This window comes from Chiloscyllium plagiosum, unplaced genomic scaffold, assembly GCF_037043375.1.
Source record: "Chiloscyllium plagiosum isolate Xiang-an unplaced genomic scaffold, Cpla_swu_hap1 HiC_scaffold_10, whole genome shotgun sequence".
Classification (NCBI taxonomy): domain Eukaryota; kingdom Metazoa; phylum Chordata; class Chondrichthyes; order Orectolobiformes; family Hemiscylliidae; genus Chiloscyllium; species Chiloscyllium plagiosum.
The window spans coordinates 72,299,066-72,319,550 of record NW_028270148.1 but is presented as its reverse complement, the minus strand read 5'-3'; the positions used below and the strand labels follow the sequence as shown (position 1 = coordinate 72,319,550).

Here is a 20,485-nt window from a genome sequence, read left to right as displayed (position 1 = left end):
GGAATTCATATTGTACATAATTAGCCAACTAAAGAGATTCCTACTATTGAGTTAACCAGATGAAAGTCACAGGCAAATATATTCTCATCATTTTTATCACAGCATAATTGCACAGTGCACACAGCTTAGCACGATCTATACCTGTTGGGAAAGGGTTCTGAATACACACAGTCAATGAGTCTATGTCTACTGGGGAAGGGGATGAGTACACACAGCCTTATGTTGGTTTGTATGGAGATAGAACATACAGAACATGGAAACTAGCCAAAAAAAAAACATTTTCACAGTTTATTCTGTTTTATGACACAGCTTTGATTAGTACAATTAAAATATAATGTAAATGTAAGCTTTGTTCACATCTGTACAAATTACAAAGTTTGCTTTCATCAGGAACTAATGAATTAAATGCACGAATTGGTCTATAGTTGAGAAATTATCAATATTTTCACATTTCCTTCAATGAAATTTCACACATATCAAATATTATGCTGTGTGAAAATGAGTTTCAATAGCTGTGACCATTTGAAGCCCAACACTGAATGCAGAATAAATAAAATCTCACAAAAATAGAATATGTGAATGCACAATTGTATTTTCACCTGGAGAATGTCCTCAACCACACACCTGTGAATCTTTTATACTTCCAAATAAAACAGTAACTCACAACTATCAGTGCAATAGTGCATAAGTTAAATAATCATTTGTAAGTCCTTTACTGTAGACAAAAAGGACTTTACATGTCTATTTCTAAACACACCAGTTACTATTAATCTTTTGATGGCCTTCATTGTGCTCGAAGTATCAGCAGATTGGAAGTCCAATGCCTCTTAGTGCTTCATGAAGCTGTAAAGCTTGACTAAGGCAATTAAGTACCATATTTTGATGAAGTCATTCTCAACTCTTAAATGTCTGTTTTTACATAGGATGTTGGCTGATCCTCCAAAGCAATATTTTTATTATCAGGATAGGTTTTGGCTTGCTATGTTTTACAGATATCCTGCATCAACAACGAGTAATCTTCCTTCCACTGTCTGAAGTTCTCTGAGGTTAAGTGCGAACTTTCCAAGAGTTGGTTTATGACTGCCAAGTCTGCTTCTTTGGCCTAGTTAATGCAGAGGAAAGAAAGAAAAATCAACCATAACTACCATGATCCAGACAACCATGTTTAGCCACTGTAAAAATAATTTATACTATTATACCAGATCCTGTAAGTGCATTTCTCTTTAAGGCAAGCATATTTGACACATGGATTTTCTTACATTTGAATAAAATTTAATTCCCAAAGAGGGCAGGGCTGTCCCTTCAAAACAGTTTGCTAAGTAATAAAAGAGCTCCATTCCTGATGAAGGGCTTTTGCCTGAAATGTCGATTTTCCTGCTCCTCGGATGCTGCCTGACCTGCTGTGCTTTTCCAGCACCACTCTAATCTAAACTCTGGTTTCCAGCATCTGCAGTCCTCACTTTTGTCCAATAAGAGTGCAAGGGTAAACCTGCTGAATACACCTCAGATTTTACCTGGCTATCGAAGTTCTCATTAGATCCATAAAAGAATTCAGTTTGGAAGGATGCCAGTCCTTGCTTATGGGTTAGTAGCAGTAGAAAGGTACATCTTATGTACAAAACCTCCCTTTGCAAATGGACAATTTGTTTAGAAAACCCATCTACTAGATCAGCACATATTATGGAGTTTAATATCAAAAAAGTAGAAAAAAAGGTGTTGGAGAAATTGATGAGATTGAAGGCTGACAATCTACAGGACCTGATAATCTACAGAGTACTTGAGTAAGTGGCCCTAGAAATAATGGATGCGTTGATGTCCATCTTCAAAGATTCTTTAGACTCTAGATCATTTCCTGCAAATTGGAGGGTAGTTCATTTAAAAATTTGGAAAGGCAGTTGGAGAGAAAACAGAGATTTATAGACCCGTGAGTAGTAGAAGATACTAGAATCTGTCATCAAGGATTTTATAGCAGAACTCTTGGAAAACAGTGGTAGCATTATTGGGTAGATCCCAGCTCCTCCTGATATATGTGAATAATTTAGATGAAGGAACTAAATGTAATATCTCAACATTTACAGATAACATAAAGCTTTGTGGAAGGGTGAGCTGTGAGGAGGATGCCAAGATATTGCAATGTGATTTGGACAGGTTCAGTGAATGTGAAAATGCGTGGGAGATGCAGTATAAATTAGGTTTTCCACAAACTTAGGCAGGCAGATTATCATTTGAATGGCTGTAAATTGGGAAAGAGGAATAGTTAACAAGACTGGGGTGGCCTCATGCACTAGATGCTGAAAGTATGTGCACAGATGCAGCAGGCAATATTGAAGGCATGTTGGCCTTCACTGCATGAGGATTTGAGCACAGGATCAAGGAGATCTTGCTGCAACTATATAGGACATTTGTGAGACCACACCTGAAAAAATACTGTGTGTTGTTTGGTCTCCTTATCTGTTCTTGCTATAGAGGGGTGCAGCAAAGGTTTACCAAATTATTTCTGGAATGACAGGACTGATGCATGAGGAGAGATTGAATTGGTCAGGATTGTATTCACTGGAGTTTAGAAAAATAAAGTGGATCTCATCGAAACCTATAAACTTCTAATAGGTCTAGTCAGCTTAGGTACAGGAAAGATGTTCCCAATGGTGTGGGAGTCCAGAACCGGGGTGGGGGTGGGTGGCTGTGTGCACAGTTTAATGACAAGGGGTAAATCTTTTAGGATTGAGATGAGAAATTTCTTCATTTGGAGAGTGATCAGCTTGTGGAATTCACAGTAAGTGGTTGAGGGCAAAACATTGTGTTTTCAAGGAGGAGGTTAAAATAGCTTTTGTGGCTGAAGAATTAAGGGACATAGAGAAAGGGTAAAATTAGGTTATTGGACTCCATGATTAGTCATGAGCAAGCTTGAGGGGTTGATTGGTCTCCTCTGGGGTTCCTTCCTTTCTGATTTTGTGTTTCTATGAAGACAATTGACATCACGTGCTAAGTCTTCCTCTTCTTTTGGCGAGATCAGAGTACTATTGAGATTTCTGGAAGAGTTTTTGCTGTGAAGCCGGATGAAATTTCTCTCCTTAACTTATCAAACTCTTCTCATGAATTACCTACCAGCTCCTATGATGTATCTCATGTCATCAGTTGATACTGGATCAAAACACCAGCATTCCTTATACCCACAGCACGTTTAAAAGCCCATTGTATACCTGGTTGAGCCTTGACATTCCAGAGCTGCAATGCTCGTTGACAGAATCTAAAAATATTGGTGAAGGGGAAGATAGCACCATGATTCTCCAACAGTGACCTGGAGGGTGGTACAGAGGAGTATTTTTCCTGGATGGCCGACAGAGGAGTCTGCACCACCAAACCCCGCCAACCTCTACTGAGGTTGCCACTCAGGTGAGAGTCCCATTTATAGGGTGTGGAGGAATGGCCAACAATGCAGAAAGAAAGTCAATGACCTTCTCTGCTCCACTCTTGTGTCTGCTGTCTCACACTCAATCTATCTTGGTTACTGCACCCATCTTCCACCAAGGCTTATGCTCTGCAGTGTTATTACATGCACATGGTCCCTCACTCCACCTCATTTTCCTGCACTTCCTTCCCCACAAACCTCATGCCACTGACCCTATAGACCCATTGTGCTACCTCAGACTTTAGGTGCATCTTACTATCTTTCCCCCATATGCACCAGCATTAACAGCTTTGCCACTCATTGTCATCTCACTAATTGGCCCCATTGTTCTCATTGCAGGAGAAGACAGACCATAACGGCAGAGAGAGTCCATATAGGTGGAGGAATGCTCAAAATCTCTGTCTTCATCCTCTACGAGGAAAGAATCCTGGCCCTCACAGAAGAAGACTGGGACTGTTGCAGTGGGTATGCAGAAATGTCTTCAGGGTCACCCCATCAAACTTATCAGGGTCAAAAGGCGCCACAAGAGAACAGGCTATCTTCACTTGAGCTGTGGAATCAGGGAGTTGGATGGAGAGGAAGAAGAAAACCTATTGAGGACACTTTAATGGCACAGGTGAAAAAGGCTAGTTTGTCACTCTGTTTCTTTATAAATATTCCTGATGTTAATTTCAAGTGGTTGTTAGTCTCTTTGTATAAGCACTAAACAGATCATTACATCCAGTACCACCTCATGGCCACAGTTGCGGCTGCATGGATGAAAGTCTCTGCTGATAGTTGACTGCACCATCTGGAAGTAGGAGGCACAATGCAAACACATGGCATTAGATCATGATGACATCTTTGTCCATGTTCAATCAATATCTCTAATGTTTGGCTCCCTCTGTGTGCAGCTATCAAAGAGTAGTGACAGAGATAAAGTCAGGCAGTGTTAAGGAGGTGTAACCATGTAGTCTTAATGATAGCATGAAAATATGGTCAGAAGCTCATCCCTGATTCAAGGTAGTGAACAGACTGGCTAAATCTCAGCTTGTTGTTTGGGAAACAATGGATCCAGTAGCTAGGGAATGGAGTTTGGGTTGTCAACTGAAAACAATAACTTCTCAATATTTAATTGGTCGGAATTTGTGCTTCTGCAGAATTGGGATGTTGGATAAGCAGTGCTCATTTCGCAATGGGGAGGAGTTCAGACAAGCAGTGGTTGATCTTCCCAACTGCTAGTGTTGAACACTTGCACCCCAAAATTCACCATGCCTCTCATCTGGTTATTCCAGTACAGCTATAATATTGGCATTTACTTAGCAATATTGAAAATTGTCTAGGCATTTTCTGTCCATAAAAAGCAGCACAAATCCAACTAGACCAATTACAGCTCCATTGTTCTCCTCTCAGTCATCATCATAGAGATGGAAGGGGTTGTTGACAGTGCTATGAAGTGACACTTGTCAACAATCACCTGCTCACTGATGCTCCATTTAGGGACCACCAGGGATATTCAGCTCTTGATCTCATTACAGCTTTGATTAAAACATATCAAAAAAGCTGAACTCAAATGGTGAGGTGACTTCCTGGAAATTAAGGCAGCATTTGATCAATATTGGCATTAAGGATCCCAAGCAAAATCAAAGGCAATGGGAAACAGGGAAAAACACTCCACTGGTTGGAATCATATTTATGGAAAATGGTTGTGGTGGTTGAAGAATAATCATCCAATCCTAGGACGTCACTACAGAACTTCTTCAGGTAGTCTTTGTTGATACTTACAAACACTTCAACACTGTTCACAATTCCTCAGACACTGAAGTAAATACTGAGAAAGGCCCAGCAGAGTAGACAGTGTAACCAGTAGAAGTTATATACTTAGATTTTCAAAAGGCTTTTTATAAAGTCCCACACAAGAGGTTAGTAAATAAAATTAGAGCACATGACTTGGAAGAGGGAGTCGAAGGGTGGGTCAGTAAATTTGCAGATGATATGAAGATTGGTGGAGTTGTGCATAGTGAGGAGGACTGTTGTCGGCTGCAAAGGGACTTAGATATGATGCAGAGCTGGGCTGAGGAGTGGCAGATGGAGTTCAACCCTGCCAAGTGTGAGGTTGTCCATTTTGGAAGGACAAATAAGAATGCGGAATACAGGGTTAACGGTAGGGTTCTTAGTAAGGTGGAGGAGCAGAGGGATCTTGGGGTCTATGTTCATAGATCTTTGAAAGTTGCCACTCAGGTGGATAGAGCTTGTAAGAAGGCCTATGGTGTATTAGCGTTCATTAGCAGAGGGATTGAATTCAAGAGTCGTGAAGTGATGTTACAGCTGTACAGGATCTTGGTTAGGCCACATTTGGAGTACTGTGTGCAGTTCTGGTCGCCTCACTTTAGGAAAGATGTGGAAGCTTTGGAGAGGGTGCAGAGAAGATTTACCAGGATTTTGCCTGGAATGGAGAATAGGTCGTACAAGGATAGGTTGAGCGTGCTAGGCCTTTTCTCATTGGAACGGAGAAGGATGAGGGGTGACTTGATAGAGGTGTATAAGATGATCGGGGAATAGATAGAGTAGACAATCAGAAACTTTTTCCCCGGGTACAACAGAGTGTTACAAGGGGACATAAATTTAAGGTGAAGGATGGAAGGTACAGAGGAGATGTCAGGGGTAGGTTCTTTACCCAGAGAGTGGTGGGGGCATGGAATGCGCTGCCTGTGGGAGTGGCAGAGTCAGAATCTTTGGTGACCTTTAAGCGGCAATTGGATAGGTACATGGATGGGTGCTTAAGCTAGGACAAATGTTCGGCACAACATCGTGGGCCGAAGGGCCTGTTCTGTGCTGTATTGTTCTATGTTCTATGAGGTTAGGTAGAATACAATGGCATGGATTGAAAATTGGTCAAAGTACATAAAATGTTGAGGAGGAATAAATCAAGTTGGCAGGCTGTGACTAGTGGTGTGCCAGGTGGGCCCTGGCTATTTACAATCTATATCAATGATTTAAATGTAGAATTAAATGTAACTGTTTCAAATTTTCAAGTGGCACAAAACTAGGTGGGTGAGTGGTGAGAATACAAACATGCTTCAAGGGGATTTGGAGAGGATAAGTGAGTGGGCAAACATTTATCACATAGATTGCAATAGGAAGAAATGTGAGATTATCCACATTGGTAGGAAAACAAAAATACAGAGTATTTCTAAAATGGTGACAGCTGGGGAAGTGTTCAACTTCAAAGTATTTCCTTGTTCATGAGCCACTGAAAGTGAACTTGCAGGTACAGCAAGCAATTATGAAGGCAAATAGCATGTTGATGTTCATTAGTGTAGGATTTGAGTATAGGAGCAATTGTATAAAGCTTTGGTGAGACCACACTTGGAGCATTGTATCTCCTCATCCAAGGAGTGATGTACTTGAAATACAAGGAAGGTTCACTAAACTAATCCCTGGGATGGACAGATTGTATTATGAGCAAAGGTTAAATAAACTGGACCTATATTCTCTGGGATTTAGAAGAATGAGAGGAGATTTCATTCAAACACATTTTTTTTTACAAGGAATTACAGGGTAGATGCAGGAGGATGTGTCTGTGTGGATTTGCTCCGGGTGCTCCGGTTTTCACCCAGTCCAAAGATGTGCAGGTTAGGTGAACTGGTCATGCTAAATTGCCCATAGAGTTAGGTGCATTAGTTAGGGGGAATGGGTCTGGGTGGGTTACTCTTCAGAGGGTTGGTGTAGACTAGTTGGGCCGAAGGGCCTGATTCCACACTGTAGGGAATCTAATCTCATTGAATGGTGCATTGGGCTCAAAAGTCTGAGTGGTTTACTCCTGCTCCTATGTTGTATGTTGTTATGCTTCAAGGAGGAGGAAGTGCTAAAGAACTAAGCACCTAACCCAATACTGTAATTATCTTGACAAGGCAAATGCTGGAAGATGTAGCCAGATGGGGAGGAATCATTCAGAGGGGAGATGTTGTTACTGGTTTCCAGGTTCACTTTAAAAACAACTGGATGATACCTGCTTTGTGCTGCAATGGAAAACCAGCAAGTATAAGCTTGTTAATACATGATGATAGAAGTGACAAATCTGTTAGCAAAAAGTAAGACCAACCTACTTTCTATTTAATTGCATATGCTATAAGGAAAACAAAATATTGAGATAAGAACTCAGCAACAGACAATAAACTTGGAAACATTGTTCAAAGTTATTCTGAGGATGTCCATGCTTGGGCATTTTTTAATGAGGGCAAGGATAGTCTAAAATTAGCAGGTCAGTCTCTCCCTGCTGTTGGTAGGAAACAATATTGACCAGTTGAATAAACTTAATAGACATCATCTAACACTAAATGAAAAATTGCTCCTTCTTATGATTTCCTATTTTTGAATGTCAGGCATTTATTTTAGTATGTACAAATTGAATATGATGTCCTGTTAAAAATAAGCTTAGAGTTGACCTCATGCTTGGTTTGAGAGGGGCTCACTAGTAATTTACTGTTTGTAACCAAAGCATGTCATAAAGATTCAATATATACCCACAATAGAGTTCATGATGAAATTCTTCAATAGAGAGCCAGCATATCTGGAGCTCGACCTTAACAACAATCAAACTATACAGATACAAAGCATAGTTTGATGAATTCAACAAATAAATTCATTTCAGATTTCATATTAATTGATGTTGCTTGATTCCTTTCCTATTATGTTGGTCATGGTCTGTTAAAATGCAAAAATCTACTACACTTCATTGAAATTTTGAATTCTGCATGATGGATCATCATTTGGTTATGAAACTTTTATTTACATTTTATGATTATGCCTGGATGTTCCATTTTTTGAAATTCCATGATTACCTAATTATGTAGTGGCTGTTTTTTCATCATTATTCTTTTATGGGATGTGGGTATTATGGGCAAGACAGCAATTGTTAACCATCCTTAATTGTCCTCGAACTGAGTTCAGAAGACAATTAAGTTCAACCACACTGCTATGGGTGTCGAGACTAGGCAGGCCAGACCAATGATGGTCACTATCACTGAGACCAATTTATATTAATTCATAAATAATGATAGGATTAAATGAATTTTAATTTCCACAGTACTATGTTTGGCTTTGACCCTCAAAAGTTAGCCTGGGCTTATGTCATGTTAACACTACACCAACACATACCCCATAAGCAATTATGTTTTCTCAAAAGATACAAACAGAAACTGATATACTTATACCTTCAAAGTACTGTTCAAAGTTCTGAATTTGTGCAATCTTTCATTGACAATAGGATTATTGCTACGTTTTATAAAGGATTTCCTGTAGTCCTTTCTTGATGAAAGCCGACGTTTTCCAATAGGTGAAAGACTGGCTTGCTCTAAGGATTTGTATAACTGTTCCATTTCATCAGAATTTTGTGGTTGTTCTGAAAGACAGGCGAAGAAACTGTTAAATGGCATTCTCATCTTCGTGAACTTTTGCATTAAAGCACATTTAAATAAACAGAATGTTCATTAAAATAGTTCCTGAATTACATTACTGATCACTGTGATAAAGCAAATTAATTGCATACTCTTGAATGTTGTACTGGATGCTACGATATACTAGGAAGAATGTTTACTGATGTTCTGCATCCTTGCTTTGCAGTCTGTCCAATAATAGGAGTGAATGGTGTCTCTTTTATCTCAGAAGGCTGTTAAAGTTCTTGTGTGAAATCAGAGACTTACAAGGTGGCCATTTAAACTATTATGCTTGTACCAGCTCTTTGCAAGATCTATTCAATTCAACCTACTTGCTAACTATTTTTCCAATAAACCTTCAAATATTTAATTTCAACTGTTTATCCAGTTTTCTTTTGAAACTTCTGATTGAACCTTATCCACCATTCTTCTCGACAGTACATTCCATATCATGTTAAAAATCGCACAACACCAGGTTATAGTCCAACAGGTTTAATTGGAAGCACACTAGCTTTCGGAGCAATGCTCCTTCAACGTCGCTCCGAAAGCTAGTGTGCTTCCAATTAAACCTGTTGGACTATAACCTGGTGTTGTGTGATTTTTAACTTTGTACACCCCAGTCCAACACCAGCATTTCCAAATCATTCCATATCATGACTGCATTCCCACCTATACTTACAATGAATGTGAGTTCACCTTAAAAACATTCCACTGATTTTCCTTCAAAAAACAATTGACTATATTATACATGAAATGGAATTATGCTGGGACAAGTGGATATTTTTCCTAAAGTTTACAATTAATGGACACAGTTGGAGCAATGTAAAAGTGGTTCTGAAACATATCTAGCCAGTAATATATGTGCATGAAAAATACTAAACACACTAAATGGAATATGTTGAAACTATCTCCAGAAATAAAGGACTGTGGTTTATCAGCAGTGTTGAAAGTGCATCCTTACCAAGATTCAGGATTCATAACATTTATATTTTTCTTGTTTAAAACTGTTAAGTGCAATAATCATAAAGCTTCAAGTTGAAGTGTCAGGAGGCAATACTGTATGTAAATGATGGGCCCGTATAACATCAGTTATAAGACATCAATTTAAAAAATGACCCTGCTGGGATGAATTGAATTAGCTTTATTGTTACATGTACTCAAATAAGTCTAGTGAAAAGCTTACAGGTCAACACCTTTGGCGCCATCTTAGGTACAAAGTACCTAGATACAGATTATTCAGTACAAGTACTTAGGAAAAGAAATAGAAATAAAAGTCAGACATATAGATCATTGGGATAAATTAGAAACCAGAGAAATAAAACAGTCAGAACATCAATCCTTTCAACCCAGTGCACTCTGGTACATAGCCTCCATTTCACACCAAGCTTTGACTCCAGGCTTCACCTCAAGGCTGTCGAGGCTGGGAGACCATTCTGGAATCACCTCAAGGCTGGAGGTCCACGCCAAGGCCTGAAAGATTGCCATACACTGCTCATAGACCATCAGGCTGAACCACTGAGATATCGCCACACTGGGTCACCACGCCAGGACAAGACAGCCACACAGGCCAAGAGACCGCCAAGCTAGGCGAGGAAGCCACCACACTGAGTCGGCACTGAGGCCAGGAGTTCAGAATATCACCAAGAAAGAAGAAAGAGAAAAAAACACAAAAGAGAAAAAAAAGAAAAAAAGAACAAATGGAGCGGATGAGCTCCAGCTGAAGTGTCCTAGGCCACTGCCATCTTGGAAAAGACAGAGGAATTAGGGACGGTATAAAGCAGGTTCTCTGGGATATGAGGAAATGCAAATAATGGCCTGGATTTTCTCTAATTAATCGGGACATTTCTCGGCTCCACAAACCTGAACTGGGAAAAGTGTCCAGGAAGGTCAGATATTTCCACTGGGGAGGTGGGGTTCCCTGGGAGGCCAGCTGGGGTGGAATTCTTTCCTCTGGAATGTGTGCAGAGGCTGCCAGTGCAGAGTTGGGCTGTACAGAAGGCTACCCAACTCCATGGCACCTCATACTCCAAATGTCACTCTAGGCTCTCTATCCATCACCTTTAATCCCTTATATCCCTTCACCAACTATGGCCATCTATCAACCCAAGGTTCTTAATAGTCCCCATGCCAACATATTGCCAATCCATGTCCCCATCCAACATCCTGTGCCCTTACCCTTTAATGCCAACTGACTTAGTACCCATAGTGGGCAGAACAGTGTTGACATAAAATAAAGTTGTGTCTATTTGTCTTTACTATTTAAAAGAAAGACTTATTGATGAAAAAGTCAACACATTATCTTCCAACAAATCACTTATTAAAAATGCATTTCATTTAATTAATTAATGACTTGTGTTATGAGTATGCACATTACACTTAAATAATTAATCATTTGTGAAAACAAACATTTCTATTCTACAATCAGCTGGAGCTGTAAAACAGTTCACTTAATAGTGGCAGTGTATTCAAAATTGAAAAATAAAGATAAATCCATAAAATACTTCTTACAAACTTTACTGCTCTCTTATCTCCATTCCTATTTGTGCCTCTGTACCAACCTAGTGTCAACTCATGCTAAACAATGCCACTAAACAACCTTTTCCATTGGACTTACTATACTAACCCACCGAATATGTAGAATGGACAGACCTCAGCTCACATATAGATGGAAAGAAGTTCTCTTAAATAAGTTTTGCAAGCATCACTACATTGTGTAAAACATGCAATATTAAACATCTATTTAATGCATTCAAATTTCTTCATATCTTATAAATACAATTACTTAATTCAAGTGCAACAAACATTGGTATTCATAGTTCCACATCAAAGAGTTCAAAATCATATGTTCCGATGAATCAGATGGTGAAATGAAAGACACCCAGCTAAGATCATGGATCCTCATGAAATTAATCAAACAACACTAATTAAAGAATAGAAATTCTCAGGAGTATGTTAATAGAGTGAAATGGAAATGTATATTTTGTAAACTCTCTGGACCTTTGATAAAGATTGATGGATTTGGAATTCTAAATGCCTTGAAAGGGCCTTTTGACAGGTTAGACAGGTTTATTTAACAGTCTAGCTTGCATAGTTATTTGACAGGTTGGCTAGTTCCAATAAGTTTATTGAATTGAACTGAATTGATTTGAATTGAATTAGCTTTATCGTCACATGTATTCAAATGAGTACAGTGAAAAGTTGATAAGTCACCATTTACAGCTGCATCTTAGGTACAAAGGTACCTAGGTACAGCTGCTTCAGATACAAGATTAGTTACAATGTAACAATGTCAACAACACGCAGTGCCACCTTTGGTACAGAGTACCTAGATACAATCCTTAGTTACAGAATAGAAAAATGAAGAAACAAAAGGGTTACATTACAGTTATACATAGTATAACCATAGGTCAGAAAACATGAAATAAAAAAACAAACATCACAGCTTATAGAGTGTTTACACACAAACATATCTAATTCTTACAATGCAAAGAGAACTTTAAAGCCACTAACCAGCACATTACCAGCCCCAAAGATATCCTGGGATCAGATCCAAAAATTAACTCACCACTCCTGCAATTTCTACCTCAGATTTCAGGCAGTTACTTTACCAAAATCACCTAGGATCTGAAGCAACTATGACTTAAATAACCACCTATATCCATAAACTGCAATTGAACGAATCCTGAGCTAATTCCATTCCTGTCCCTGCAAAATGATAGGTGCCACTCTTAGGGTGGGATGCAATTTCAAACCACTTCTGACAACCTTTGCCATGATGGAGAGGTTCTCTAGTCTGGCAAATATTTAGACCTAGAGAATTGAGGGGCTGTGGAATTTACTTCAAGTGCTAGTGGTTGAGACAGAAGCTATGGCTGAAATATACATTACCTCTGTTGACACGCAGGAGAGGGAATGTGGGTCGGGGCAGGGATAAGCCATCAAATACTCAAAGTCTGTCCCAAACCCTAACCTGGTGGGAAACATTATTACTATACTTAAATCAGACTTCCACAGTGCAACTTTGAGCTTGATTTAAAATGAAATTTTATAGTATGGATTTCTTGGAAGCAGAAAACCAGCAGCAAAGAAAAGATGGGAGCTTTGGTCTCCATAAATATGTACCATTTTCAGCACTGCTTATTAGCCTGGATATGCAGGATCACTTTCATTCAGACCCCTTGAAGAATGCTTCGGTCTCCCATGGGTGGATTGCAGCCCTTCTCTTTTCCTTCTCGCCATGTTGCATTTCTGATGTTCTATCGTCCTCTCCATCCCAGGACTCCATTAATCTACCTTGACCCTTCCAATTGTTGAGACCATCTTCAAAGATCCTGCACTGTGACCTCCTGGGTTCTTCCTCCTGGCTGCTAGACTGGCTTCCATCTGACCACTTCCCAGACCTTACTGATTTTTTGACCCTTTATACTTCCATGTAAGAATGAGCACCTGAGTAAACTGTCAAGATTCAATTAGATCAGTGAATAAACAAAAATGAAGGGGCATGACAACAAAATACACCAAAATTGACTGGTTGGGCCAAATGGCAGCTTTCTGTGTTGTAACTTCTACATATTTTTATGTACCTAAAGCACAGACTTGAAGGAGTTGGGTTTCCATTTAAGTGCTGTTTCCTTGTGATCTGTAATCATGTATTGAACATATCCCTCATTCCCTTTTAAATCTAATGTCACTAATGTGTGCCACGTGGAGAATTTCAGGCTGCTTATAGTGCTTTGATGAATTGTTCTACATATCGTTTCTTCCTGGTCCAAATTTAATATTCTTATTTTTTGATCTGAAAGGAGGAACTTTCATGATCAGTCTGCATCTTCATCCATCCACAGCAGTAACACATGAAACAAGGAAACAAGTGACTCTAGAATGTGGGAAGAAGGTCTCAGTAGAGGGCAGTATAAGACAGCAAACTGGGACTAAGGAACTCTTACTGCTATACAATTCAAACGGCAGAGCCTTTTTCTAAATGATTGTATTTTCATGTGATGTATATGATCAATCAGCATTGTGAGGTATGAGATTTATTAATATCATTTATCTTTAAGTTTGAAATTTGAACAAATCACATGTTGATTTTGGTCTTTAATGATTAACTTGTCAGTATTTATAGAGCCATCTTTATTTTAAAACCTGCATTAGAGAGAGAGTCTGCAGGTAATAGAAGAATCACAAATGCTGTTTTTGCTCAGGAAAAAATCAATTGCTTGGAAAGTTTTTGCTGTTCAGGTTGCAGAAATCCTGCTTGAAGATAAATATATCAATCAGTTTCTCCTTGAGAAAAGGAGTTAATTTAGAATTGTTAGGTAATAGATATCCTCAGTGTAAGGATTTTTGTTCAGAAGTTTCAAATGAGAAGTGTTTAGTTAGAACCCTGAAGTAGTTATGCAAAGCTAAGAAAGTCTAGCCTTAGTTGTGTGACTAATTGAGGAAGAGGATACCAACTCTCAAGACCAGAAATGAAAATAAACAGTTAAGTTAAACTAAAGGTGTATAAAGAAGCAAACTCTCTATAATGTTTGTATAATGTAGCCTGTTGTTGCTGGTATTGATGAGATTGCATTTTTAATATGTAAAAGATTTCAAAATCTTTCAAACTATATTATATGTAAGTGGCTTTGTTTGTTCCATTTTATCTTCTTTTGCATAATAAATATAATAACTTGGGGAGCCCGACTGGAAAGGAATATCATTTATCAAAATAGAGCCAATACTTGTGACATATATAGGCTAGTCCCAGCCCAGGACGGAAGGTTTTGCACACCCAATCCTAGGTTTACTTTATTTTATTCAAATCCGGAAGTGCTATCACACAGAACTTTAACCCAGATCTCTTGACAGAAGACTACCTCTGCACCACAATACCATGTGGGTTTGTTTTAAAGATACTTTCCTAATTAACTTTCTCAGGGATGTTATTACACACCTCTATAACATGGGAGACTTGAACCCAAGGGACACTATTACCGTACCACAAGAAACTCAGAAATAGGAACACCACCTCAGTGCTAGCTATATGTTTTTATTTAATTTATCCAGAATGACTAATTTATCCAGAACACACAACCAAATGACTTTCCCATCACCAAACTACTATAGCTTTTTTTGTGTTTTTAACTTATTAACCACCACCAGTAATTACCAATGCAGCCGATTAGAAACACTGGACAAGGAGGCTTTAGAAATACCCCCATCCTCAATGAAGGAAGAGTCCAGGATGTCAGTGCAAAAGATAAGGCTGAAGTATTTGCAACAATCTTCAGCCAGAAGTACCGAGTGGATGACCATCTCTCCTCTTCCAGCGTTTCCTAGCACCACACGTGTCAATCTTTAGCCAATTCAGTTTATTCCACATGCTATCAAGAAACAGATACAGCCACTGGATCATGCAAAGGCTAATAACCCTGGCAGTGTTCTGGCACTAGTGCTGAAGACCTGTTTTCCAGAACTTGCCACTCCCCTAGCTGACCTGTTTCAGTACAGCTACAACACTGGCATCTATCCAACATTGCCCAGGTGTGTCCTGTATGTGAAAATCTAGACAAATCCAACCCGGCCAATTACTGCTCCATCAGTATACTCTTGATCACCAGTAAAGTGATGGAATGTATCATCGACAGTGTTATCAAGCATTTGATAATTATTCATCAATATCCATTTTTATTCACTCTCTAATAGCTCACTTCCTCAATTGATAGTTTGGGATCTGCCAGGGCCATTCAACTCCTGACCTTTTAATAGCATTGGTTCAAAAATGAGCAAACTGCTGAATTCCAGAGGTGAGGTGAATGTGACAGCCCTTGACATCAAGGTTGCATTCAAATGACAGTGGCATTAAGGAGTCCTAGCAAAAGTGTTATCATTAGGAATAAGGAGTAAAATCTCGGTTGGTCTCATACCAGTGGTTGGTGCGTGGAATGCACTGCCAGTGGTGGTAGTAGAGTCAGAGACAATAGGGACATTTAAGCAACTGCTGGACAAACACATGGACGGCAGTAAATTGAGGGGTGTCTTAGATTAAGATTAAGATAAATACTTGGCAAAATATTGTTCTATGTTCTATAACTGACACATCAGAAGATGTTTGTGGATGTTGAAGGTCAATCATCATAGTCCAGGAGTTCTTCAGGGTAATATTGTCAGCTGAAATCATCTTCAGCCACTTCATCATTGACCTTCCCTCCATTTTAAGGTCAGAAATGGGGGTGTTTGCCAATGATTGTACAAATGCTCAACACCATTCACAACTCCTCAGTTACTGAAGTAGTCCATTTTCAAATGCAACAAGATCTGGACAATATCAAGGCTTGGACTTACAAGTGGCAAGTAACAATCACGTCACACAAATGCTACCAAGAGACAATCTATCAATGCTCCTTAACATTCAGTGGTGTTGCCATCACTGAATTCCCCAATGTCAACATTCTGAAGGTTACCATTGACCAGAAATTCAACTGGACTCGCCACATAAACAAATGGTTTATGAAGGGCTTTTGTCCGAAACGTCGATTCTCCTGCTCCTTGAATGCTACCTGACCTGCTGTGCTTTTCCAGCACCACATTCTCAACAAGAAACTATAGGCCAGTTAGCCTGACTTTGGTCGTTGGTACGATTTTAGAGTTCATTATTAAGGAGGAGATTGAGGAGTACTTGGAAGTGCCTAGTGAAATGGGGCTGAGTCAGCAATGCTTCATCAAGACTCCCACAGTTACCTCAACTATACATCTTCACACCCTGTTTCCTATAAAGACTCTGTTCCATTCTTCTTGTTTCTCTGTCTCTGTCACATATGTTCCAATGATGTCAACTTCTTTAAGGTGGTCTCCAAAATGTCCACCTTCTTTCTTAATCAAGGATTCACCACCATTGCAGTTGACAGGGGTCTCAGTTGTATCTGACTCATCTCCAGCACTTTGGCCATCATCCTCTTTTTCCCTTCCCACAACAGCAATAGGGATCCCCCTGTTCCTCACTTACTACCGTAACTGTGTCCACATCCAACAGATCGTTAGCTACCATTTTCACCATCTCCAACAGAAATCCACCACCAGATGCATATTCGCCCACCCTCCCTTGTCAGCCTTCCACAAGGACCATTCCCCCCAGGTCTTCTCCTCCTCCACTTCCAACACTTCCCCACACCCCCAATGCACTTTCCCATTCACCAGAAGGTGTAACACCTGCCCATTTACTTCCTCCTCCTCACTATCCTAGCTCCCAGCAGCAGTTTACCTGCACTTTACTCGATCTAATGTACTGTATTCATTGCTCACGATGTGGTCTGCTCCATACTAGGGAGACAACATGCAGAATAGACAACCTGCTTTGCAGAACACCTACCTTCTGCCCACAAAAGTGACCGTGAGCTTCCTGTTGCCTGCCACTTCAACACACCACTGTTCCCTGCCCAACACCTCTGACTTGGGCTTGCTATAGTGCTCCAGCAAAGCTCGATGCAAACTGGAAGAACAGCATCTCATTTTCCACTTAAGGAACTTGCAGCCTTCAGGATTCAATAAATTAAGACTTGAATACATTCTCCCAGGTCCTTACCCTAACCCCCATACATATGAGCTGCCACCACAAACAACCCATTGTCAGTAAAGGTCCCCATTAGCGGCTATTAATTTTCCCAGGCTGAAGTTGTTGTCTCTCTCTGGGCACCAGTAATCTAGCGATTACTCCTCTCACCTCCGCTCACCCCATCTTCAGCATATGTATTGACGTTTTTCTTGATAAAATTAGTTCTGAAGAAAAGTCACTGGACCCAAAACGTTAACTCTGCTTTCTCTCCACAGATGCTGGCAGACCTGCTGAATTTTTCCAGCAATTTCTGTTTGTGTTTCTGATTTCCAGCACCCACACTTCTGTTTTTTTTTGCATAAGGCTATTGTCGGACTACGTTTGGAATATTGTGAGCAGTTCTGGATCCCATATCTATATAAGGATATGATGGCCTTGGAGGGGTCCTGAGGAGGTTGACAAGAATGATCCCAGGTATGAAGGGCTTGTCATATGTGAAGCTGAGAGAACTCTGGGTCTGTACTCAATGGAGTTTAGAAGAATGAGGAGGGATCACATTGAAACTTATAGAATACTGATAGACCTCAGTAGAGTGGATGTAGAGAAGCTATTTCCATGAGTAGGAGACACAAGGATCTGAGGGTACAATGTCAGGGTGAAGGGATCACCTTTAGAACTAAGATGAGGAGGAATTGCTTCAGCCAGAGGGTGGTTAATCTGTAAAACCCATTGCCTCAGAAGGCTGTGGAGGCCAATCATTGAGTGTATTTAAGACATGGATAGATAAGGGTTGGTAGGGGATCAAGGGTTACAGGGAAGAAGGCAGGGAAATGGGGTTGAAAAATGTATCATGAAAAGCATGATTGAATGATGGAGTAGACTCACTGAGGTGAATGACTTAATCCTGCTCTTACATTTTATGGTCTTAAAACATGGAACTTATTTACAAAAGGAGTAGTTGAAGAAAAGAGCGTAAATGCATTTACAGGAAAATGAATAGTCAGAGAAATGAAACGGTGGCTACAATAGGAGACTTTTGAGAAATGATAGGTTCAAGTTGAGCATAAACAGGAGCATAATCTGATTGGGCCAAGTGGCTTCTTTCTGTGCCATTTATCCTATGTACTATAAAACATCTTGCCCAATGATTTATGAAGTTAGTGAGTAGAACAGAATACAATAATCCATGAATGATGCATGCCAATGGATCACTGGGGGAACAAAAATTCATAAGGAATGCTGGTAGGTCAATATTTTGAAATCTAGTCTGGTGTTTTCTGCACTGTGAACACTCTCCTGCAGCCACATTAGTGAGACATGGTTGCAGCTTTACATGCTGCTACAAACGGTTCCCCAAAGAGACAAAAATGTCCTTTAATGCAATCAATATACTTTAATGGGAAATGGCATTCGAATAAGAATTTAAATGGTTAAATCAATATAGAAGCAACATTCATTACTCATCATATGTGAAAGCACATTATAACCTAAATAATAGCAAAATATCCTCTCCTGGAAGATAGCTTCCTGGCAAATTTGTTTTGCAATGCATTTCTATGCTATTTTATTAAATCAAACTGAATTATAATGAGGCAAGTGGCTATTTAAAATTATCCATCTCCAAATATCTCCAATTTTCTAATGAAACAGCATCATTTTTTTGCTCCATCAGTTGGATGACATTTACTTGGCTATTAAATCAAATAAATGAAATCAATATCTCTTCTCAATGTTGATTAGGATAATCATTAGAATGTCATGGCATGGTGTTTTCTGATTACACTAAATGTTAACTCTTGCAGAGGAAACAATTCTACAGTACCTCATCACAGACTCACCAAATGCTTGTTTTAAACTTGACTGTTATTGTGCAAAATGGTTCTTAAACAGGGGTAATAAATTACAGTGGATTCACCACAATCCTGTCTCTAGCACTATCCGCAAATGCACTTCCAGGTACATTGTAATGCTATTGCTGGCATTCTGGCTAAGATCAGCTCATCAACACAAGCCTGTGGATTGAATCAGAAACCTGCTTGGCTCAGCAATATACTGGAGAAACATACTGGCCCTTAAGAGTGTTTCGGAGTCCTGTTAAACTTAATTTTCAAATCCATCTTTAGTAGTGTTTCACAGGGGTATGGCAGGGTGGTTGGTTAGAACAGTTGGCTGGACTACTGTTGGCAATGCCAACAGGGCAAGTCCAATTCTCATACCAGCTGAGGTTCCCATGAAGATCTCACCTTCTCAACCGCACTCCTAGCATGAAGCATGGTGATCGTTACCTTTTACAGGTATCTATGTCAGAACAAATTAGCAGGTTCATATTAAGGTAAAATATTAGAGTTAGTAGGTAAGTATTTGCATGGTAAACTATATTCTCCTTCCACAACCTTCAGAACTTGGGCAGACTGTTCTGGTCTTTCCTCCATCCATACAGGATCTCTGTCACTTCTGCCAGTTGTTCAACTGCTTGCCTATGTGTCACCGTCAGCTCACTAATGGCTGAATCCAGAGGCTCATCGTCTGCACTGGACTCAGCAGTAGCCTGTTCTCCAGTAGTGCTCTGAGTGTCAGAGTCCTTGGCTTTTTTTCTTGTCATTCAGGGTCAACATCAGGTCTGTGCTCACCATAATGTGATTCTGAGCCTACTCTCGACAGATCATTGAAGGATGAAATAAAATAATGTAAAATAAAAGACAAGAACAGGTCATCATGATAAGACATAACAGGGATGTAAAGAGTTAAAAGTAAAATAGCCCACAGTGAGGCACACTACATAAGGACAGATGTCCACGTGCAGGAGATGGAATACATAAAGAATAAACTTATCATATTTGACAAACCACAGAGGTCTGTCCACATTCAGGGGATGAACCAGTAATGAAGAAAAATTAGACCTTGGGTCCCGTAGTTTGTTTTGAGAAGGTGCAATTAAACACATAGGACTCCCAAAGACAACATGAGTCTGCAGACATTTGCAATTTATAACATCCCTATTGGTACTAGCTAATAAACCTTTTCTGGAAGACCAGGACACTAGCAAGGGTAACTCTTAAGTCAAACCCCTGAAGTCAACGGTCAGGCATACAATTTCTGACTAATCAGAATGTTACATGCTAT

At 39.6% G+C, this 20,485-nt stretch overlaps 1 protein-coding gene across 1 annotated transcript in view; it reads right to left on the bottom strand.

The window, feature by feature from the left end:
- Positions 1 to 274: 274 nt before the first annotated feature.
- ipcef1 (interaction protein for cytohesin exchange factors 1) overlaps positions 275 to 20,485 on the bottom strand; it is a 103,747-nt gene continuing 83,536 nt past the window's right edge. The window contains exons 10-11 of the mRNA XM_087991447.1: positions 8,605 to 8,792; positions 275 to 1,102 (exon numbers count right to left, since the gene is read on the bottom strand). Coding sequence (XP_087847573.1) covers positions 980 to 1,102; positions 8,605 to 8,792 — 311 coding nt within the window. The 3' untranslated portion in view covers positions 275 to 979. The remainder of the gene's footprint in view (positions 1,103 to 8,604; positions 8,793 to 20,485) is intronic.